Source organism: Somniosus microcephalus, chromosome 1 (genome assembly GCF_052327205.1).
Source record: "Somniosus microcephalus isolate GS21.2 chromosome 1, FLI_Smic_1.0, whole genome shotgun sequence".
In the NCBI taxonomy this organism is placed as follows: Eukaryota; Metazoa; Chordata; class Chondrichthyes; order Squaliformes; family Somniosidae; genus Somniosus; species Somniosus microcephalus.
This window is the reverse complement of record NC_140987.1, coordinates 50,531,107-50,554,538: the sequence shown is the minus strand read 5'-3', so window position 1 is coordinate 50,554,538 and position 23,432 is coordinate 50,531,107. Positions and strand designations below refer to the sequence as shown.

The 23,432-nt window shown below is 46.3% G+C and overlaps 1 protein-coding gene across 3 annotated transcripts in view; it reads right to left on the bottom strand.

The window, feature by feature from the left end:
* Positions 1–722: 722 nt before the first annotated feature.
* Positions 723–23,432, bottom strand: part of LOC147124059 (solute carrier family 22 member 4-like) — an 82,700-nt gene continuing 59,990 nt past the window's right edge. For 2 of the 3 annotated variants that reach the window (XM_085980204.1, XM_085980230.1), the window contains 4 exons: positions 15,068–15,282; positions 14,546–14,728; positions 12,134–12,269; positions 723–965 (listed from right to left, as the gene is read on the bottom strand). In XM_085980204.1, coding sequence (XP_085836330.1) covers positions 869–965; positions 12,134–12,269; positions 14,546–14,728; positions 15,068–15,282 — 631 coding nt within the window. In that variant the 3' untranslated portion in view covers positions 723–868. Of the gene's footprint in view, positions 966–11,808; positions 11,994–12,133; positions 12,270–14,545; positions 14,729–15,067; positions 15,283–23,432 lie in introns of all 3 variants that reach the window. The other variant, XR_015075975.1, reaches the window with a different exon arrangement.

Here is a 23,432-nt window from a genome sequence, read left to right as displayed (position 1 = left end):
TACATAAATTTAAAACAGAAATAGACAGTTTCCTAGAAGTAAAGGGAATAAAGGGTTACGGGGAACGGGCAGGAATTTGGACATGAGCCTAGGTTCGGTTCGGTCATGGCCCTGTGGGTAGCGGAGCGGGCCCAGGGGCCATGTAGCCTGATCCTGCTCCTATTTCATGTGTCTAATTCTGTTAGATTCAGGAGATGGTTCTGTGATAGTAGATTGGCGGTTAGGATCAGATCAGCCATGATCTTATTGAATGGCGGAGCAGGCTCGAGGGGCCGATTGGCCTACTCCTGCTCCTATTTCTTATGTTCTTATGTTCTTACTAGATGCAGGAAGGCTGTTCCCGATGGCGGGGGAGTCCAGAACCAGGGGTCACAGTCTAAGGATAAGGGGTAAGTCATTTAGGACTGAGATGAGGAGGAATTTCTTCACCCAGAGAGTGGTGAACCTGTGGAATTCTCTGCCACAGAAGACAGTTAAGGCCAATTCATTAAATATATTCAATAAGGAGTTAGATATATTTCTTAAGGCTAAAGGGATCAAGGGATATGGGGAGAAAGCAGGGACCGGGTAATGAATTTGGATGATCAACCATGATCGCATTGAATGGCGGAGCAGGCTCGAGGGGCCGAATGGCCTACTCCTGCTCCTATCTTCTATGTTTCTATGTTGCCAATAAAAGCAGAATGGAGCAAACTCTAGACTTAGTCTCATGACCACCTGTGAGGAATGCCATAAAAGATTTATTAGTACAACTTTGGGTGTGAATTCAAACAGTGCCAAAACAATTGAGCTGTATGTTTTAAATTTTTCCACTTCACTCCCATTTCCCCAAAGAAATAATTCTGAATGTGTAGCATTTTACACAATGTCAGACAGCATCTGTTTGGCTGTTCAAGTGTTGTTCAGTTTCAACATTTTTATCGTTTTCTGCTACATTGACGATGTCACTCCTCTTGATTGCACAACTGAAATAAGAAAAAATTATCGTAAGCAACGCATGAACGTTTTCCTCTCGACAACTACAACTTGCATTTATATAGCACATTTAACGTAGTAAAACGCCCCAAGGCGCTTCACAGGAGCGTTATCAAACAGAATTCAATACTGAGCCACATAAGGAGATATTAGGACAGGTGACCAAAAGCTTGGTCAAAGATGTAGGTTTTAAGGAATGTATTAAAGGAGGAAAGAGAGATACATAGGAACAGGAGTAGGCCAGTCTGCCTCTCAAGCCTGCTCTGCCATTCAATGAGATCAAGGCTGATCTGCGATCTAACTCCATATACCTGCCTTTGGCCCAGTAATGCGGAGGTTGGGGATGGCATTAAAAGGGAAATTAGAGAAGCGTGCAATAAGGGCACAGCTGTCATCATGGGTGACTTTAATCTACATATAGATTGGGCTAACCAAATTAGTAACAATGCTGTGGAGGAGGAATTCCTGGAGTGTTTACAGGATGGTTTCCTGGACCAATATGCCGAGGAACCAACCAGAGATCAGGCCATCTTAGACTGGGTATTATGTAACGAGAAAGGATTAATTAGCAATCTTGTTGTACGAGGTCCCTTGGGTCGGAGCGATCATAATATGATTGAATTCTTCATTAAGATGGAGAATGAAGTAGTTGACTCAGAGACTAGGGTCCTGAATTTAAATTAAGGAAACTACGATGGTCTGAGGCGCGAGTTCGGTAGGATTGATTGGGGAATGTCACTCAAAGGGTTGACGGTGGATAGGCAATGGCAAACATTCAAAGACCGCATGGATGAACTACAGAATTTGTTCATCCCAGTTTGGCATAAAAATAAACCAAAAAAGGTGACTCAACCGTGGCTAATGAGGGAAATTAGGGATAGCATAAGATCCAAGGAGAGGACATATAAATTGGCCAGAAGAAGCAGTAAATCTGAGGATTGGGAGCAGTTTAGGATTCAACAAAGGAGGACAAAGGGATTAATTAAGAAGGGGAAAATAGAACATGAGAGTAAGCTTTCAGGGAACATAAAAACTGACTGTAAAAGCTTTTATAGATATGTGAAGAGAAAAAGATTGGTGAAGTCAAGCGTAGGTCCCTTGCAATCAGAATCAGGGGAATTTATAATGGGGAACAAAGAAATGGCAGACCAACTAAATATATATTTTGGTTCTGTCCTCACAAAGTAGGACCCAAATAACCTCCCAGAGATGTCGGGGAACATAGGGTCTGATGAAAGGGAGGAACTGAAAGAAATCAGTATTTGTAGGGAAATATATTAGGGAAATTGATGGGATTGAAGGCCGATAAATCCCCAGGGCCTGATAATCTACATCCTAGGGTACTTAAGGAAGTGGCCCTAGAAATAGTAGATGCATTGCTGATCATCTTCCAACATTCGATGGAATCTGGAACAGTACCCATGGATTGGAGGGTAGCTACTGTTACCCCACTATTCAAAAAAGGTGGTAGAGAGAAAGCGGGGAATTACAGACCGGTAAGCCTGACATTGGTAGTGGGGAAAATGCTAGAGTCCATTATAAAAGAAGTAATAGCAGAGCACTTGGAAAACAGCGACAGGATCGGACAAAGTCAACATGGATTTACAAAAGGTAAATCGTGCTCGACTAATCTACTGGAATTTTTTGAGGATGTAACTGGTAAAATAGATAAGGGAGAACCAGTGGATGTGGTGTATTTGGACTTTCAGAAGGCTTTCGATAAGGTCCCGCATAAGAGATTAGCATGTAAAGTTAAGGCACATGGGATTGGGGGCAAGGTATTGACTTGGATAGAGAACTGGTTGGCAGACAGAAAGCAAAGAGTTGGAATAAATGGGTCTTTTTCCGAGTGGCAGGCAGTGACTAGTGGGGTACCGCAGGGATCGGTCCTTGGACCCCAGCTATTTCACAATATATATTAATGATCTAGACAAGGGAACTAGATGTAATATCTCCAAATTTGTAGACAACACAAAGCTGGGTGGGCGTGTGTGCTGTGAGGAGGATGCCGAGAAACTCCAGGATGATTTGGACAGGTTGGGTGATTGGGCAGAAGCAATATAACGTGGATAAATGTGAGGTTATCCACTTTGGTGGCAAAAACAGGAAGGCAGATTATTATCTGAATGGCAATAGATTGGGAGAAGGGGAAGTGCAACGAGACTTGGGTGTCCTTGTGCACCAGTCGCTGAAGGTAAGCATGCAGGTGCAGCAGGCGGTTAAGAAGGCAAATGGTATGTTGGCCTTCGTAGCGAGAGGGTTTGAGTACAGGAACAAGGATGTCTTGCTGCAGTTGTACAGGGCCTTGGTGAAACCACATCTTGAGTATTGTGTGCAGTTTTGGTCGCCTTATCTGAGGAAGGATGTTCTTGCCATGGAAGGAGTTCAGCGAAGATTCACCAGGCTGGTACCTGGGATGGCAGGAATGACGTATGAGGAGAGATTGGGTCGATTGGGCTTATACTCGCTGGAGTTTAGAAGAATGAGAAGGGATCTCATTGAAACTTATAAAATTCTGACAGGACTGGACAGACTAGATGCAGGAAAGATGTTCCCGATGGTCGGGGAGTCCAGAACCAGGGGTCACAGTCTAAGGGTAAGGGGTAAGTCATTTAGGACAGAAATGAGGAGGAATTGCTTCACCCAGAGAGTGGTGAACCTGTGGAATTCTCTACCACAGAAGGCAGTAGAGGCCAATTCATTAAATATATTCAAGAAGGAGTTGGATATATTTCTTAAGGCTAAAGGGATCAAGGGGTATGGGGAGAAAGCAGGGACCGGGTACTGAATTTGGATGATCAGCCATGATCGCATTGAATGGCGGAGCAGGCTCGAGGGGCCGAATGGCCTACTCCTGCTCCTATCTTCTATGTTTCTATCCCTTAATACCTTTGGTTAACAGAAACTTATCAATCTCCAATTTAATATCAACAATTGATCTAGCATCAATTGCCGTTTGCGGAAGAGAGTTCCGAACTTCAACCACCCTTTGTGTGTAGAAGTGTTTCCTAATTTCACTCCTGAAAGGTCTGGCTCTAATTTTTAGACTATGCCCCCAGTCCTAGAATCCCCAACCAGTGGAAATAGTTTCTCTCTATCTACCCTATCTGTTCCCCTTAATATCTTGAAAACTTCGATCAGATCACACCTTAACCTTCTAAATTCTAGGGAATACAACCCTCATTTGTGTAATCTCTCCTCGTAACTTAACCATTGTAGTCTGGGTATCATTTTGGTAAACCTATGCTGCACTCCCTCCAAGGCCAATATATCCTTCCTAAGGTGTGGTGCCCAGAACTGCTCACAGTACTCCAGGTGTGGTCTAACCAGGGTTTTGTACAGCTGCAGCATAACTTCTACCCCCTTGTAGTCTAGTCCTCTATAAATAAAGGCCAACATTCCATTAGCCTTTCTGATTATTTTCTGTACCTGAACCCCCAAGTCTCTTTGGACCACCACTGTTTTTAGCCTTTCAGCATTTAGAAAGTGTCCTGTTCTATCCTTTTTAGGTCCAAAGTGGATGACCTCACATTTGCCTACACTGAAATCCATTTGCCGCAGTTTTGCCCACTCACTTAATCTGTCGATATCCCTTTGTAATTTTATGCTTCCGTCTACACTGCCTACAATTCCACCTATCTTTATGTCATCGGCAAATTTGTATATATGACTTTCTATGCCATCATCTAAGTCGTTAATACATACTGTGAATATTTGAGGCCCCAACATAGATCCCTGTGGGACACCACTTGTCACCTCCTGCCCATTTGAGTACCTACCCATTATCCTGTCTCCTGCCACCTACTGCCTGTCTCCTGCCGAGGTAGAGAGGCGGAGAGGCTTAGGGAGGGAATTACAGAGCTTAGGGCCTGGACAGCTGAAGGCACGGCTGCCAATAGTGGAGCGATCAAAATCGGGAATGCGCAAGAGGCCAAAGTTAGCAAACCATTCTTTCAACTCTTGAGCCCCTTAGGAACTAACTGTAGTGGAAACAGAATCTGTAACAATCAACACAACAACTGTATGCTGTGACAGAGACTCTCTATGGCAGAAGCCACAGCACTCGAAAGAGATCTTCAGAAAGTATCCAAGATAGAATTCCTTGGCTAACACCTTGATCTTTCTTTTGGGATAGAGATGTTGGTGAAATGACAGATGATCAGGATACTTCCTTCTTATGTATATAAGTAATAAAACATTGGGATACAGTCAGAACAGTGGAGTGCTAGCTACAGGAGAGAATGCCGAGGCTTTATAAATAACTGGTCACACCTTAGTTGTAGTACTGCAAATAATTCTGACCACTGAAAAGCACCACACATGCATGGGAGAGCAACATGCATTGGAAGGAGCTTAAACCTACAATCTAGAGAGAAGGTGGTACTGAATAGCATGGATAAGGTGAACCGAGAATATTACTTAAAGGCAAAATGGGCCAATAAGACAAGGCACAAGTTTAAATTAATGGTAAGTAGTTTTAAAATACATCCAAGAAAACAATTCTTTACTCAGAGGGTAATACATGCTTCCAACAGTTTACCAAGAAAGGTAGTGGAGTCAAAAACATTAGGGTGTTCAAGATGAGTTGTAATACTAGAGGAATGGACTTAAATGAGCTGAATCATGGAATGATACAGCATTAAAAGGAGGCGATTCGGCTGATCATGCCTGTGCTGGCTTTTGGAACGAGCTATCCAATTAGTCCCACTCCCCTGCTCTTTACCCATAGCCCTGAAAATTTTTCCACTTCAAGTATTTATCCAATTCCTTTTTGAAAGTTACTATTGAATCTGCTTCCACTACCCTTTCAGGCAGTGCATCCAGATCACAACAACACAATGTGTAAAACATTTTTTCCTCATGTCACCTGTGGGTCTTTTGCCAATTAGCTTAAATCTGTGTCCTCTGATTACCGACCCTTCTGCCATGGAGAACAGTTTCTCCTTATTTACTCTACCCAAACCCTTCATGATTTTGAACACCTCTAGCAAATCTTCCCATAACCTGCACCCTCGCCAAGGCCTTGACACCCTTCCTAAAGTGTGGTGCCCAGAATTGGCCACAATACTCCAGCTGAGGCCTAACTAGTGTTTTATATAGGTTTAGTATAACTTCCTTGTTTTTGTGCTCAATGCCTCTATTTATAAAGCCAAGGATCCCATATGCTTGTATCCCCCTCCCCGCCCGCCCCAGGTCCCTCTCAAATCAAATCAACTTTTATTCTCATTGTTAGTGCACAAGTGCAGTACAACGAAATGTAGGATTGCGGCTCATAAGAACATAAGAAATAGGAGCAGGAGTAGGCCAATCGGCCCCTCGAGCCTGCTCCGCCATTCAATAAGATCATGGCTGATCTGATCCTAACCACCAATCCACTATCACAGAACCATCTCCTGAATCTAACAGAATTAGACACACGAACTAGGAGCAGGATCAGGCTACACGGCCCCTGGGCCCGCTCCGCTACCCACAGGGCCATGACCGATCCAAACCTAGACTCATGTCCAAATTCCTGCCCGCTCCCCGTAACCCTTAATTCCCTTTACTTCTAGGAAACTGTCTATTTCTGTTTTAAATTTATGTAATGATGTAGCTTCTACAGCTTTTTGGGGCAGCATATTCCATGGACCTACCACCCTCTGAGTGAAGTAGTTCCTCCTCATCTCAGTTTTGAAAGAGCAGCCCCTTATTCTAAGACTATGCCCCCTAGTTCTAGTTTCACCCATCATCGGGAACATCCTCCCTGCATCCACCCGATCCAACCCCTTCACAATCTTATATGTTTCAATAAGATCGCCTCTCATTCTTCTGAACTCCAATGAGTAGAGTCCCAATCTACTCAACCTCTCCTCATATGTCCATCCCCTCATCCCCGGGATTAACCGAGTGAACCTTCTTTGTACTGACTCGAGAGCAAGTATGTCTTTTCTTAAGTATGGACACCAAAACTGTATGCAGTATTCCAGGTGCGGTCTCACCAATACCTTGTACAACTGAAGCAATAGCTCCCTATTTTTATATTCTATCCCCCTAGCAATGAAAGCCAACATTCCATTGGCCTTCTTAATCACTTGCTGCACCTGCATACTAACCTTTTGAGTTTCGTGCACCAGGACCCCCAGATCCCTTTGTACTTCAGTACTTTCCAGTTTCTTGCCATTAAGATAATAACTTGCTCTACGATTTTTCCTGCCAAAGTGCATAACCTCACACTTTCCAGTATTGTATTCCATCTGCCAAATCTCTGCCCACTTACTTAGCCTGTCTATGTCCCCTTGCAGGTTTTTTATGTCCTCCTCACTCACTACTTTCCCTCCCATCTTAGTATCATCTGCAAACTTTGATATGTTACACTCGGTCCCCTTCTCCAAATCGTTAATATAGATTGTAAAGAGTTGGGGACCCAGCACTGACCCCTGCGGAACACCACTAGTTACTGATTGCCAGTCTGAGAATGAACCATTTATCCCAACTCTCTGCCTTCTGTTAGATAGCCAATCCTCTATCCATGCCAGAATATTACCCCCAATCCCGTGATTTTTTATCTTAAGCAATAATCTTTTGTGTGGCACCTTGTCAAATGCCTTTTGGAAGTCTAAATACACTACGTCCACTGGTTCCCCTTTATCCACCCTATATGTTACTTCCTCAAAGAACTCCAGCAAATTTGTCAAACATGACTTCCCCTTCATAAAACCATGCTGACTTTGTCCTATTAAATTATGATTATCCAAATGTCCTGTTACTGTCTCCTTAATAATGGACTCCAAAATTTTACCTACCACAGATGTTAGGCTAACCGGTCTATAGTTTCCAGCCTTCTGTCTACTGCCCTTTTTAAATAAGGGTGTTACATTAGCAGTTTTCCAGTCTGCCGGGACCTTTGCCGAGTCCAGGGAGTTTTGGAAAATTATTACCAATGCATCCACAATCCCTACCGCCACTTCCCTCAAGACCCTAGGATGTAAGCCATCCGGTCCAGGTGATTTATCCGCCTTGAGTCCCATTATTTTACCGAGTACCACTTCCTTAGTGATTTTGATCGTGTTTAGCTCCTTCCCCGCTATAGCCCCCTGTTTGTCCAGTGTTGGGATATTCTTAGTGTCCTCTGCTGTAAAGACTGATACAAAATATTCATTCAGTGTTTTTGCCATCTCCATATTTCCCACCATTAATTTCCCGGCCTCATCCTCTAAGGGACCAACATTTACTTTAGCCACCCTTTTTCTTTTTATATAACTATAAAAACTCTTACTATCTGTTTTTATATTTTTTGCTAATTTACTTTCATAATCTATCTTCCCTTTCTTAATCAATCTTTTTGTTATTTTTTGCTGTCTTTTAAAGTTTTCCCAATCCTCTATCCTCCCACTAGATTTGGCTACCTTATATACCCTTGTTTTTAGTCGAATACTATCCTTAATTTCTTTACTTAGCCACGGATGGCTGTCTTTTCTTTTACACCCTTTTCTTCTCAGTGGAATATATTTATTTTTGGAAGTTGTAAAATAACTCCTTAAATGTACACCACTGATCATGTATCGTCTTACCCTTTAATCTATTTTCCCAATCCACTCTACTCAATTCCGCTCTCATACCTTCATAGTCTCCTTTATTCAAGCTTAGCACGCTTGTTTGAGATCCAACCTTCTCACCCTCTAATTGAATATGGAATTCAACCATGTTATGGTCACTCATTCCAAGAGGATCCTTTACTAGGACATTTTTAATTAATCCTGTCTCGTTACACAGGACCAGATCTAAGGTTGCTTGCCCCCTGGTCGGTTCAGTTACATACTGCTCAAGAAACCCATCCCTAATACACTCAATGAACTCATCCTCAAGGCAGCCCTGCCCAATTTGATTTGTCCAATTAATATGATAGTTAAAATCCCCCATAATTATAGATGTTCCCTTATTACAAGCCTCAACTATTTCCCGATTGATACTCCGTCCAACAGAGTTGCAACTGTTCGGAGGCCTATAGACTACGCCCACTAGTGTTTTTTTCCCCTTATTATTCCTTGCCTCCACCCAAACTGTTTCATTATCCTGATCTTTTGACCCAATATCATTTCTCTGTATTACAGTGATTCCTTCCTTTATTAACATAGCCACCCCACCTCCCCTTCCTTCCTGCCTGATCGTTAAATAACCTGGTATGTTTAATTCCCAGGCATTGTCACCCTGCAGCCATGTTTCTGTAATGGCCACAAGATCATACCCATATGTAGTTATTTGTGCCATTAACTCGTCTATTTTGTTACGAATGCTACGTGCATTCAGATAGAGAACTTTCAAATATGTTTTGTGACACTTAGTTCCTGCTTTTGCCCTTTTTATTACTTTACCTTTTACTCCATACCTTCTGCCCCTTCCTGACACGCTCTGGTTTTTAATTTCCCCACTGCTACCTAAGTCTATGACCTTCTCTGTTGTCATTTTTATTATTTGCTCTCTTGGAACCTCCCCCCCACTAGTTAGTTTAAAGCCCTCTCTACAGCCCTAGTTATATGATCCGCCAGGACTCTAGTCCCAGCACTGGCCAAGTGAAGCCCGTCCCAACGGAACAGCTCCCTCCTGCCCCAGTACTGGTGCCAGTGTCCCAGGAAGCAAAACCCATTTCTCCCACACCAGTCCTTGAGCCACGCATTTAAATCTAATTTTATTTGTCCTAGCCAAATTCGCTCGTGGCTCAGGTAATAATTATTACCCTTGAGGTTCTGTTTTTTAATTTGACCCCTAGCTGTTCATACTCCTTTAACAGAACCGGCTTCCTAGTCCTATCTACGTCGTTTGTACCAAAATGGACCACGACAACTGGATCCACCCCCTCCCACTGCAAGTTTCTTTCCAGCCCAGAGGAGATGTCCTTAACCCTGGCACCGGGTAGGCAACACAGCCTTCGGGACTCTCGCTCTCGGCTGCAGAGAACTCTATCTATCCCCCTAATAATACTATCCCCTACCACTACAACATTTCTATTTACTCCCCCCTTTTGAATGGCCCCCCGTTCCACGGTGCTGTGGCCAGGTTGCTCATCCTCCCTGCAGTCCCTGCTCCTGTCCCCACAGGGAGTAAGAACCTCGAACCTGTTGGTCAAGAGCAAGGGCTGCGGCTCCTCCAGCTCTACCTCCTGGATCCCCATACCTGCCTCACTCGTAGTCACACCGTCCTGTCCCTGACCATGGGCTACATCTGAATTACTTAACTTCATAGGTGTGACCACCTCCTGATACACAGCGTCCAGGTACTTCTCCCCCTCCCTGATGTGTCGCAGTGTCTGAAGCTCAGACTCCAGCTCATCAACACAGAGCTGGAGTTCCTGTAGCAGCAGACACTTGTCACAGACGTAATCACCGTGAGCCTCAATGGGGTTCACCGGCTCCCACATCTCACAACAGTAGCACATCACCTGCTCCATTCTATGTAATTAATTAAATTTTTTATTGTTAGTTATGGACACCCTCTGCACGATTTTAGATGCTAGTATCCCCTTTAATTAATTGGATTTAAATTAAATCAATCCCTTTAGTTACACCAGTTAAATGGTTTACCAACAGTCACTCTGCACCAGAAAGGCCTTATTAACTGCAACCCACAGAGTTAAAGTTTGAAAAGAGCACCTAACACCCCACTTACACTAACTCACACTTACCCAAACTCTCTGCTGACCTCGCACTCAGTGCTTGCTCGCACTAGCAATGGTCTTTTTATACTGTTTGTTTGTTTACAGCCAAATGAGTCACCCCTGCTGATTGGTTAGAAAACTGGTTTTCACTGCCTGCTGTGCCAATCTACTCCTACTGCAGTGTAACCTTGTTTTACTCTTCTTAAACCGAGAGTGTACATTTAGATTAAGACATTTAAACATTCAACATACATTTGGCTTGTAATACATTAACATAAACATAACCATAATAAAGTGCATTGGCAGATGGGCAGGCTTTAGAGTTTATTTGTGGAGTTCAGTAGGATGACAGCCCTGGGAAAGAAGCTGTTCCTAAATCTGGTCGTACGGGTGCGAATGCATCTGTAGCGTCTCCCAGATGGCAGGAGGGGGAACAGACTGTGGCTGGGGTGGGTAGGGTCTTTGATGATGGACCGTGACCTCCGTAAACAGCGTTTCTGGTATATGTGCTCTGTGGTCGGTAGCCGGGTGCCGGTAATGCGTTGGGCATTACCGGCACCCACTTTAAAATTGTACCATTTAGCCTCTCCTCATTCTTCCTACCAGAATGAATTACTTCACACTTCTCTGGGTTAAATTTAATCTGCCATGTGTCTGCCCATTTCACTAGTCTGTCTATGTCCTCCTGAACTCTGTTACTATCCTCCCCATTGTTTATTGCATTTCCGAGTTTCGTGTCATCTGTAAACTTTGAAATTATACCCTGTATACCCAAGTCCAGGTAATTAATATATATCAAAAAGAGCAGCGGTCCTAATATCAACCCCTGGGGAATGACAGTGTATACCTCCCTCCAGTCTGAAAAACAACCGTTCTCCACTACCCTCTGCTTTCTGTCCCTGAGCCAGTTTCGTACCATGCAGCCAGTGCCTCTTTAATCCCACAGGCTTCAATTTTGCTAACAAATCTATTATGTGGTAATTTATCAAAACACCTTTTGAAAGTCCACATACACAACATCAACCGCACTACCCTCATCAACCCTCTCTTACTTCATCAAAGAACTCAATCAAGTTAGTCAAACACGATTTGCCTTTAGCAGCTCTTCAAGTATTTTTCCACATGCCAATTAATTTTGTCCCAGATTAATGTCTCTAAAAGTTTCCTCGCCACCGACGTTAGGTTGGCTGGCCTGTAGTTACCAGGTTTATCCCTCTCCCCGTTTTTCAACAGGGGTGTGACATTTGCAATCCTCCAGTGAATGGCCTTTCCACCTCCTTCATATTTTTTATGTTCTTGTGCAACCTTTTTCCAGAGTTTGAATTGAGACGTTAAGGGCTTCAGAGATCAAATAAATCTTGTCCGAGCATGAAATGTCTCATCCAGTCTTCCAAGAGTTGGCAGAGAAAGAAAAGGCATTAGAAAGGATATATCAAAAAAGAGAGTGTGACAAAAATGGAGAAAAACGAGACAAAGAAACAAAGGACACTTTACCACACGTACATGCCTACTGTACCACAGACTTACCATAGGATTGGTTGTACTTGATGAATAGTCTGTGGAAGAGGTTGGCCACACGTTTCAGGCAGCATGAAGCAGAAAATTCCAGACATTATCGACATGCTGCCCATTAGTATGAAAGGCATCACTTTATTATATGTTCCTAAAAAACAGAAAGAGATGTTGTTACAGAGAGAATGTTTCCAATGGCCGGGGAGCACAGAACCAGGGGCCACAGTCTAAAAATAGCGGGCAAATCATTTAAAACAGAGATGAGGAAAAATTTCTTCACTCAAAGAGTGGTGAGCCTGTGGAATTCCCTGCCACAGAGGGCTGTGAAGGCTAATTCAATAAATATTTTCAAGAGAGAATTGGATATATTTCTGAAGGCTAAGGGGATTAAGGGTTACGGAGAAAAGGCGGGGACGGGGTACTGAACTGGTAAGATCAGCTATGATCTCAGACGAAGATCAGCCATGATCTCATTGAATGGCGGAGCAGGCTCGAAGGGCCGAATGGCCTACTCCTGTTCCTATCTCTATGTTTCTATGTTTCTAACTGGAAGTTTCAGAAATAGGCTTCCTGAATCATAATTTTATTAAGGAGTGTTAGACTAATGAGACTAAAATAAAGTGGAGAAAAAAACAAACATTTATTTAATTCCCTTGAGATGCATTCTGAAATTGAAAAAGGAAAACCCAACCATATAGACGTGCAAATTGCACTGCACTTACAATGCATTTTCTCCAAAAATCTTCAGTAAGTACAGTGGAATCCCATTCCTTAATACCTGAAGACTGACCCTTTGTTAATAAAAATTGTTGTTGTTGTGCAAGTATCTATGAACTAAAGAAAGTTTCAATTCAGAACCGTAAAAAATGCTGATCCTTGTTTCCAAATCTCTCCATGGCCTCACCCCTCCCTATCTCTCTAACCTCCTCCAGCCCTACAACCCTCCGAGATATCGGCACTCCTCCAATTCTGTCCTCTTGCACATCCCTCATTTTAATCGCTCCACCACTGGCGGCCATGTTTTCAGCTGCCTAGACCCGAAACTCTGGAATTCCCTCCATAAACCTCACCGCCTCGCAACCTCTCTCTCCTTCTTTAAGACCTACCACTTTGACCAAGCTTTTGGTCATCTGTCCTAATATCTCCTTATGTGGTTCCGTGTCAAATTTTGTTTGATAACGCTCCTGTGAAGCGCCTTGGAACGTTTTACTACATTAAAGACGCTATATAAATGCAAGTTGTTGTTGCTGTTAAATCTGGGAAAGCAGTCGGAAAAACGTTCTACTCGAAGTTCTCCTTCTAGCTCTATCTGAAATAATAGTTATATTTATACTTACAGTACTTCACCCTTATTAAAAGATCATTGAATTAACTACCATTGCAAACTTGCCATTTTGCTTTGCTGTTCTGGTGATAATAGGGAGAGGCCAATTGAATCCTGGAATGGTACCTTTCATTTTAAAATCAGGCCTTGGAGTAAATCTGCAGCCATTCTCCTTCTTACCACCCACAGTGGGTCTGTGTTGGTAGCACTTCAGCCTTCGAATCAGAAGGGTAGGGGGTTCAAGCTTTACTCCCGGACTTGAACACACAGGTTGCTGAGTCAGTGACAAGGCATCATCAATTTTAGATCATCACGAACAGAGCGAGGAGAGTGGTTTGGAGAAATGTCTTCACAGAGGGTTTTTGGAGCATGGAATGAATTTCCCACTGCTTTCCCAGACTTATGTTCCTCCTTAAGGTTCTAAATTGAGTGGATGAGGCTGAGACCATTGCATTTTTTAAGAGAAAGGTAAATAAATACTTGAAGCAAAACATAGTGGGATTAATTTTGGATTGCTCTATAAAGAGATAGCACGGATACAATGGGCCAAATGTACGGTTACCTTCTATGGTTCTATACAGTGCCGCATTGTCAGAGGTGCCTACTTTCTAATGGGATGTTAAATGGAGGCCCTGTTCAGGTGGATGTAAAAAATCCCAGGCACTATTCAAAAAAGAGCAGGGATTCTTCCCTGTTGAAGATTCCTTTCTCAACCAGCACCACAAGCTACATTTGCTTACCTAACAATGACTACACTTCAAGAGTAATCCATCCTGTTTTAAACACCTTGGGACATCCTTGGGATGTGATAGTATGCAAGTTATGTGTTTCTTTCTACTTGATGCTGTTGCAAGAAGATAACTGTTTATCATGACCCAGGTGTCCTTTGAAGAAGCATCAGGTCACCACATGACACACACGCACAGCTCTAGCACATTAATAGAAAAATCTTTTGAAAAGTCAGATGAGATCAACAAGATAAGCCAACAGTCTAAATCCCTCAACAAGGAAACCCCTTTCACTAACCCCACAGTAAACTGATATCAATTAAAAGTACAGTACTTGAATAATTCAAAAATAATTGCTGAAAGCTTATAGCTTACCCAGATAAGCAAAATATGGGGATATTGTGGTGCCAATCCTGGCTGCCATGGAACATGCACAAACTCCCATGCTCCTCACCACAGTCGGATACAGTTCAGTTGTGAAAACATAGACCATAGAGAAGGCTGCTGCATAACCAAATTTACCAATCATTGCCATTATCATGGTAAGAACATAGTGATCTGTGAAATCCAAACACAAAACAGTTCAACAGTGTATATATAGCAAGGGATTCCAAATAGTTTAATTACATCTATTATGTGGGTTCTGTGTTTTCAATCACAACACACCATAAAGAACACCCATTTTCAACATGTGCAGAAGCATTGGACAATGCTGCCTATCGTTCGTTTGTACGCAAAAATCACCGACTGTAGCTTACGAAAAGGGGTGAGTAAGATTTATGTTAGTTTGAGTAGAGTTTTAGAAACAGCAAAGAATAAATTGGGCTGTCAGGTATTATCACTAACACGCTTCAGCAAAATTGAGGATTCCAGAAATAACTGGTTTAAAACTCTTACCCGAAGGCACAATTTGGATCAACAGCAGCATAATTCCACTAAACACCACAATGCAAGTAAGAGAGATTCGACGAGGTGCTGCACGCAGCAATATCCAAGCTATCACGTATGATGCCATTTCAGTAACTGCAAAGATAAAGCAGTTGATATAGGGGTCTCCATGCATATTGGGAACATTGAAGGATAATCCAAAGTAACCAAATGAGGTAATCGTCCTGCAAAAGTACAAAACAAATATTATTATAGGAAAGCAAAATACTGCAGATGCTGGAAATCTGAAATAAAAACAGAAAACACAGGAAATACTCAGGCCTAGAAATTCAGTATAGCCACTTTTGGGGCGGTAAAGTCGGGCGGTCGCTAAAGTTAGCGCCCGCCGGAAACTGCAGGTCACTTCGCCGAAATTCAGTAGATCTGGCCAAGAGTTTGGGCGAGCGCTGAAACTGGCGTTGCACTCCTATCTTCAGGCGCTAAGCCGGCGGTGCGGACTGATAACGCCGAGGCCGGGCGCAGCGCAGGTGCGGTCATGTTTTGATTGACAGCAGACACCCTGACGCCGGCCAGCTCTTAAAGGGGGAAGGGTCGACTTTGTCTGCAGCCACGCCCTGGATAGTGGAGCCCTGCAGCTAGGCCTGAACACTGCTGGTGGACCCAAATAGCGCCTGAAGCCATGGAGAAGGCCCGTGAACGAGCGCAGCACTTCTCCCAGCATGCTTTGAGGGTGTACCTTTCCAACCCCCTAAGCAGCAAAGAGATCTTGTGCCCGGACAGTGGCAAGAAGGCTCCCAGGAGGCAGTACAGGAGAGCCTGGAGGAAAATCGCCCACAGGGTGTCAGTCAACAGCGATGTCCCCAGGACTGGTGACCAATGCCGCAAGAAGTACAACGACCTCACTCGGATGGTCAAGGTGAGTACCCTTTCTAGTGTCCTCCTCATCCTTGCATGTGCACCTCACATTATGGGCAAAGGGACCTCAAAGGCCTAATGGCCAGCCCTCCTCCCGCAGCTATGGCACTGGCATGATCCTCAATAGCACTTTCTGCACTTAACACACTGGCCAAGCTATTCCACCATGGGAGGCAGTGCACACAACAACAGGCCACCACACTGGCCAAGCTATTCCACCATGGGAGGCAGTGCACACAACAACAGGCCACCACACTGGCCAAGCTATTCCACCATGGGAGGCAGTGCACACAACAACAGGCCACCACACTGGCCAAGCTATTCCACCATGGGAGGCAGTGCACACAACAACAGGCCACCACAATGTACTTAGAGGCCGTCCTTTCTCTTGCAGGCCAAGATGGCCCGGAATTTGAAGAGCCAGAATGTCACCGGGGGAGGCCGTGCCCAGTTCCAGGAGCTCAGTGAGCTGGAGGAGAGCGTGGCTCGACTCATGCGTGGCTCGACTCATGCGTGGCCGGGTGGTTGGCCCTGTTGCCATTGGAGATGCCGACCCTGTGCTGCGACCCAATGGTAAGGACATGACCGTTTGGACCTCTCTCGTTCCCCCAGCGCATCAGATCTACATCCTTTGCCACTGTCCGACCAATGCGCTGAATGCCACCACTCATGCCTCCCTCGCTGATGCCCTGTCTTCACTGTAAAGCTACTCTTGTGCCTTCCTGCTTTCAGCTGGTGAGGAGGAGGTCCCTGAAGCAGAGAGTGCCAGACCCTCGGAAGAGGAGCACGATGAGGACCAACAGGAAGGCGGCACATCGGGGGAAGCATCATCTGCGCCAGGGGATGGCAATGGAGGGGACACGTCTTGCCTGGAGGAGAGCCAGGGGGAAGTGTTGCAGGGGGGTGTAGCTCCTGGGCCCAGTGCCGTCCAGGCACGCGGGAAGGGTCGGGCAGAACGGCGGCCTTCTCCCCAGAGGGGGGAAGTGTTGCAGGGGAGGGCAGTTGCTGGGCCCAGTGGCGTCCAGGCACGCGGGAAGGGTCAGCCAGCTCGGCGGCCTTCTCCCCAGAGGGAGAGTCCGGCCTCCAGTCCGGAGACGGACCTCGCCCAGGAGGTGCGCCTCGATCAAATGTCGGCGGATTCGGAGCGGCGCCACAAGGAGTTCATGGGGGTTGTGGGACAGTTGCCTCAGGCCATTGAGTCCCTGGCTCATAGTGTGGCCGCTTTCGGGGAATCACAGGCCAGGGTTGTCGAGCAACTCGCGGCAGCACAGGACAGGGGTGTCCACCAACTCGCGGCAGCGCAGGACAGGGGTGTCCACCAACTCGCGGCAGCGCAGGACGCGAGTCGCGAGTTCATGAGTGGTGCCGTGCAGACACTCACTGATCTGATGCGGGCACAGACCAGGGCAGTTCGGGCACTCACTTCTGCCACACTCGCTGTGTCGCGGAAGCATCGTCAGGGCACCCGCCGCCCTGCTGCAGCACAGCGGTCTGGCCTCCACCAGATTGCTGCGCTTGCTGCACTGCCAGCCCGGCCGAGTGCCAGTGTCTCTGGCGAACAGCGAGCGCGTGCCATCAGCCAGCTTGCCCCCATTGCTGCAGCCGCCACTGCAACTCCCCCAGCCAAGGTGCGACGAGCTGCTGCAGAGACTGATGCTGCGCAGCCACAGCTGCAGCAGTCAGCAGCCGGTCCCTCCAGGGCCGGACCTCGTCTAGGCCGACCCCCAAGGGCATCTGCCGTCACGCATTCTGCCCCTCAGGAGCCTTCCCCCAGCCTTGCAACACCCACAGGGCCCAGGTTGAGGCGGAGCAACAGGTCGGGCAGGGGCCGCACAAGGCTGCACAAGGACTCGCCCTCTCGGCACACCCAGTAGAGTATGGTGGCAACGGTGTTTTTTATATGGGGGTGTTTGTGTTGTGGGGGGGCCTTCTTTTGGTAAGGCCGAGGATGAAGGCCAATGGTTTTTCATATGGGGGTGTTTGTGTTCTGTTGTGGGGGGGCTTCTTTTGGTAAGGCCGAGGATGAAGGCCAATTGGATGGGCAAGTTTTGTTATTCCTCCCCAGGTTGTGGGAGTGAGATATTCTTTTCACAGTTTTTTGGGGGGTGTTGTCTGTTTTTCTGTTTCATGTGGGAAGGGCCCTGAGTTTGTTAAATAAAGCTTTTTATTTATTCAGCTTGTCCAGGTGTCATGTTTCCAGTGGTTGTTGCGTTAAGCGGCTGAGGGCTTGCGGAGCGGCTGCATTCAGGTGCGTTCATTGCCACAAGCCATTCCCTGACAGGGGGCCTAGAAGTGTCGTTCAATAAGCCGCCGGCGGACGGCCCTTGGATCTTGTGGCTCCCTCCTGGCCTGGTACTCCTCCTCCTCCTCCTCCTCCTCATGGTCCTCCTGCGCGTCCTCCTGAGGTGGTGGTGCTACGTCAGGTGGCAGTGCCCGAGTCCTGCGGATAGCCAGGTTGTGCAGCATGCAGCAAACGACGACGAACTGGGAGACTCTATCCGGCGAATACTGTAGAGATCCGCCGGAGCGATCCAGGCAGCGGAACCGTTGCTTGAGGACACCAATCGTTTGCTCTATGATGTTCCTTGTGGCTTGATGGCTTTCGTTGTATGCCTCCTCCGCAGGGGTCCTGGGCGCGCGGAGCGGGGTCATGAGCCATGTACACAAAGGGTAGCCCTTGTCCCCAATAAGCCATCCCCTTGGTGGAGGCTGTGCCTCGAACATGTCAGCCACAGTAGTCTGGCGCAGGATAAATGCATCGTGGCTGCTTCCTGGAAAGTGGGCATTGACAGCTAGGATGCGCTGCCTGTGGTCACACACCAGCTGTACATTGAGGGAATGGTAGCCCTTCCGGTTGCGGTAATCCTCAGCATTGTCGATAGGTGCCCGCATAGCCACATGCGTGCAGTCAATGGCGCCCTGCACCATGGGGAAGTCCGCGATCCTGCCAAATCCGACTGCACACTGCTCCTGCCTCTCTAGGGTCATGGGGAAGGAGATGAATTGGTGTCTCCTCGCGAAAAGGGCATCGGTGACCTGCCGGATGCAGCGATGCACGGCGAACTGGGAAATGTTCGCTATGTCCCCAGCAGCGGCTTGGAAGGAGCCGCTTGCATAAAAGTTCAGAGCCACCGTGACCTTCACTTCCACCGAGAGAGACGTCCTGCACATCAGCTGCGGACGCAGATCTCGGTGAAGCAGCTGGCAGATCTCTGCAACCACCTCCCTTCTGAAGCGCAGCCTCTTAACACACTGCGCGGCAGTCATGGTGAGATAGGACACCTACTGCCGGTATTCCGAGTGGGTAAGGCCTACGTTGCCGACGCCTGATGGCCCCTCTGCATCTAGGCATGGCTGGCCCTCTCACACAGCGTCTGCGAGCCCTTCGCACATAATGCTGCAGCTGAGGGTTGCCACCCCATACAGCCCCCATAATAAACTTGCAAACAGTGAAATCACAATGAATCAAATTTCCAAGCTCTGGCCAGAAGCCAAAAATACCTCTCCTATGTTGTCCCAAATCAGTAAGCTCTGTTCCTTGGTCTCTGTCCAGAAATCCAAAGCACTAAAGTCATTGCAGCAAAATGGCTGGGCTTTATAGGTCAGTGTAAGTGCCCTTTAATTAGCGCTCCCCGAGGCCCGCAGGGCCTCTGTTGCGTTCCACTTCACAGTTCTTAACAGCGCCACGCCCACATTGGGCGGGCGCCACTGAATTTCCGGTTTGGGGCGCACAAACAGCGTTGCACGACGAAATGACGTCATAAGCTGCGCGCGCAGCTGAGCGGGCGCAAACACTTTGCGCCGGCGCTAAATGACAACTGAAGTTGGGCGTAGGCGCAGTTCGTTCTGCGCCCGGGCGCTAAGTGCCTAGCGCTGGAAATCTACCCCTCTTATGGCGTTAACGGCTGGCGAACGCAACTGAATTTCTAGGCCTCAGTATTTCCATTTTCTGTTTTTAATTATTATAGGAAAATTCAGTTGCTCCCACCCTCCCAGCAGGGAACCATGCTCAAACGAAGCACGGGTTGGAGAATCAGTGCTGAATTTACCACCAATCTCTGACACATGTCCCCTTTGAGCACATCTCTTAAATGGGAGCGCAGAAATGGTTTGAGTCCTTGGTAGCTGGACAGCAGGGGCTAGGAGTTCCTCGCATGCACTACTGTGAGTATCATCAGTTGAGTCATTATTTGATGCAAAGGCTAAAGTGGACAAACTAGGGAAGATATTTTTGCAACAAAGCCATGGAAGGCTTAGGAGGGTGGTAGACACTGAGAACTTTGAAGGGAAGCAGAAGGGCTGTCTCAAATTCTTTTTATTCATTCTTGGGATGTATGTGTCACTGACAAGGCCGGCATTTATTGCACATCCCTAGTTGCCCTCGAGAAGATGGTGGTGGGATGTTATCTTGAACCACTGCAGTCCGTGTGGTTATGGTGCTCCCGAAGTGCTCTTCGATAGGGAGTTCCAGAAATTTGACCTAGTGATGAAGAAGGAATGGCAATATTAGTCCAAATCATGATGGTGTGTGACTTGGAGGGGAACTTGGAGGTAAGGTTCTTCCCATGCACCTGCTGCCTTAGTCCTTCTGGGTGGTAGAGGTCACGGGTTTGGGAGGTGCTATCGAAGAAGCCTTGGCCAGTTGCTGCAGTGCATCCTGTAGATAGTACACATGGCAGCCACAGTACGCTGGTGGTGGAGGGCATGGATGTTGAGGCTAGTGGGTGATGTGCCAATCATGCGGACTGCTTTGTCCTGGATGACGTTGAGCTTCTCGAGTGTTTTTGCAGCTGCACCCATCCAGGCAAGTGGAGAGTATTTCATCGCACTCCTGACTTGTGCCTTGAAGGTGGTGGGTAGGCTTTGGGAAGTCAGGAGATGAGCCACTCGCAGAATACCCTGCCTCTGATATGCTCTAGTAGCCACAGCATTTAAGTGGCTGATTCAGTTGAGTTTCTTGTCAATGGTAACTTCCAGGATGTTGGTGGTGGGGGACTCAACAATGGCAATTCCACTGAATGTCAAGGGAAGGTGGCTAAGTTCTCTCTTGTTGGAGATGATCATTGTCTTGCAATTGTGTGGCACGTAACAGCAGCAACATTGGATGATGTCCAGGTCTTGTTACATGCGGGCATGGACTGCTTAATTATCTAGAGAATGGAGCTGAACACTGTACAATCATCAATGAACAGCCCCACTTCTGACCTTATGATGGAGGAAAGGTCATTGATAAAGCAGCTGAATATGGTTGGGGCCTAGGACACGGCCCTGAGAAACTCCTGCAGCAATGTCCTGGGGCTGAGATGATTAGCCTCCAACAGCCACAACCATCTTCCTTTGTACCAGTTATGAATCTACCCACCAAAGAGGTTCCCCTCTGACCCCCATTAACTTCAGTTTTACTAGGGCTCCATGGTGCCACAGTTGATTGAATGCTGCCTTGATGTCAAGGGCAGTCACTTCCACCTCACCTTTGGAATTCAACTCATGTCCATGTTTGGACCAAGGTTGCAATAAGCTCTAAGGCAAACTGACCCTGATGGAACCCAAACTGAGCATCGGTGAACAGATTATTAGTAAGTGTTGTTTGATAGCACTGTGGATGACTCCTTTCATCACTTTGCTGATGATTGCGAGTAGGCTGAAAGGGCAGTAACTAGCCAGGTTAAATTTGTGCTGCCTTTTGTAGACAGGACATAGCTGGGTGATTTTCCACATTGTCGGGTAGATGTCAGCATTGTAGCTGTACTGGAGCAGCTTACCCTAGGGGTGCAACTGATTCTGGAGCACAGGTCTTCAGCACTACAGCTGGGATCTTGTTGGGGCCCATAGCCTTTGCTGTGTCCAGTGCACTCAGCCATTTCTTGATGTCACGTATAGTGAATTGAATTGAATTGAACTGGCTGAAGACTAGAATCTGTGATGGTGAGTTCAGGAGCAGGTCGAAAGGATCATCGAGTCAACACTACTGGCTGAAGATGGTTGCAAATGATTCAGCTTTATCTTTTGCATTCACCTGCTGGACTCCGCCATCGTTAAGGATGGGGATGTTCATTCAGATTACTCTTCCCGTTAGTTCCTTAACTGTCCACCACCAGTCATGGCTGGAAGTGGCAGGGTTGCAGAGTTTTGATCTGATCCTTTGGTTGCGGGATTGCTTACATCTGTCTATAACATGTTGCTTGCACTGTTTAGCATGCATGTAGTCCTGTGTTGTAGCTTCACTGGGTTGGTACATGGTATTTCCAGCACAGAAACAGGGCATTCGGCCCAACAAGTCCATGCCGGTCGGTGCTTATGCTCCACATGAGCCTCCTTCCACCCTACTTCATCTAACCCCATCAACATATCCTATTCTTTTCTCCCTCATGTATTTATCTAGCTTCCCCTTCAATACATCTATGCTAGTCACCTCAACTACTCCTTGTGGTAGTGAGTTCAACATTCTAACCATTCTCTGGGTAAAAAAGTTTCTCCTGAATTCCCTATTGGATTTATTAGTAACTATCTTATATTTATGGCTCAGAGTTCCAATCTCCTCCACAAGTGGAAACATCTTCCCTATGTCTACCCTATCAAACCCTTTCATAATCTTAAAGACCTCCATCAGGTCACCCTTCTCTTTTCTAGAGCAAAGAGCCCCAGTCTGTTCAATCTTTCCTCTCAGTTCTGGTATCATTCTAGTAAAAAAAAATTTGCACCTTCTCCATTGCCTCTACATTTTTTTTATAATATAGAGACTAGAACTGTTCAGAGTGCTCCAAATGTGATCTAACCAAGGTTCTAGACAAGTTTAACATAACTTCTCTACTTTTCAATTCCATCCCTCTAGAAATGAACCCCATTATTAGCCCGTATCGCTACTTTTAGTGATTTGTGTATCAGTAACCCCAGATCCCTCTGCTCCTCTACCCCATTTAGACACTTATTTTCCAAGGAGTATGCAGCCTCCTTATTTTCCTACCAAAATGTACCACCTCACACTTATTCCTTTGCCTATTAAATGCTCATTCTGTGAGTTTATTAATGTTTTCCTGTATTTTGTCACATTCCCCTCTATTAACTAAAGCCCCCCAATTTGGTGTCATCCGCAAATTTTGAAATTTTACTTCCAATTCCTGTCAAAAGCTCGTGACAGATGAAGCATCACTCGCTGACGTCACCAGTAACCGGCTTTCCCCTTAATTGGCCTGCTAAGCCCGCTGGGTGGGATTAACAAGGTCAATCAAGGGAAAATAGTGTGGGTTGGCCACAAGTCGATGGAGGCGGGACTAAAACCTGACAAGAGGGAGCCCTGCCTCCAAAAGCTCCCCACTGAGAAAATCCAGCCCAACGTTTCAGGTCGATGGCCCTTCGTCAGAACTGGAAAAAGTTAGAGATGTAACAGATTTTTAAGCAAGTGCAGGGGGAGGGGAGGAAAGAACAAAAGGGAAGGTCTGTGATAGGATGAAAGGCAGGA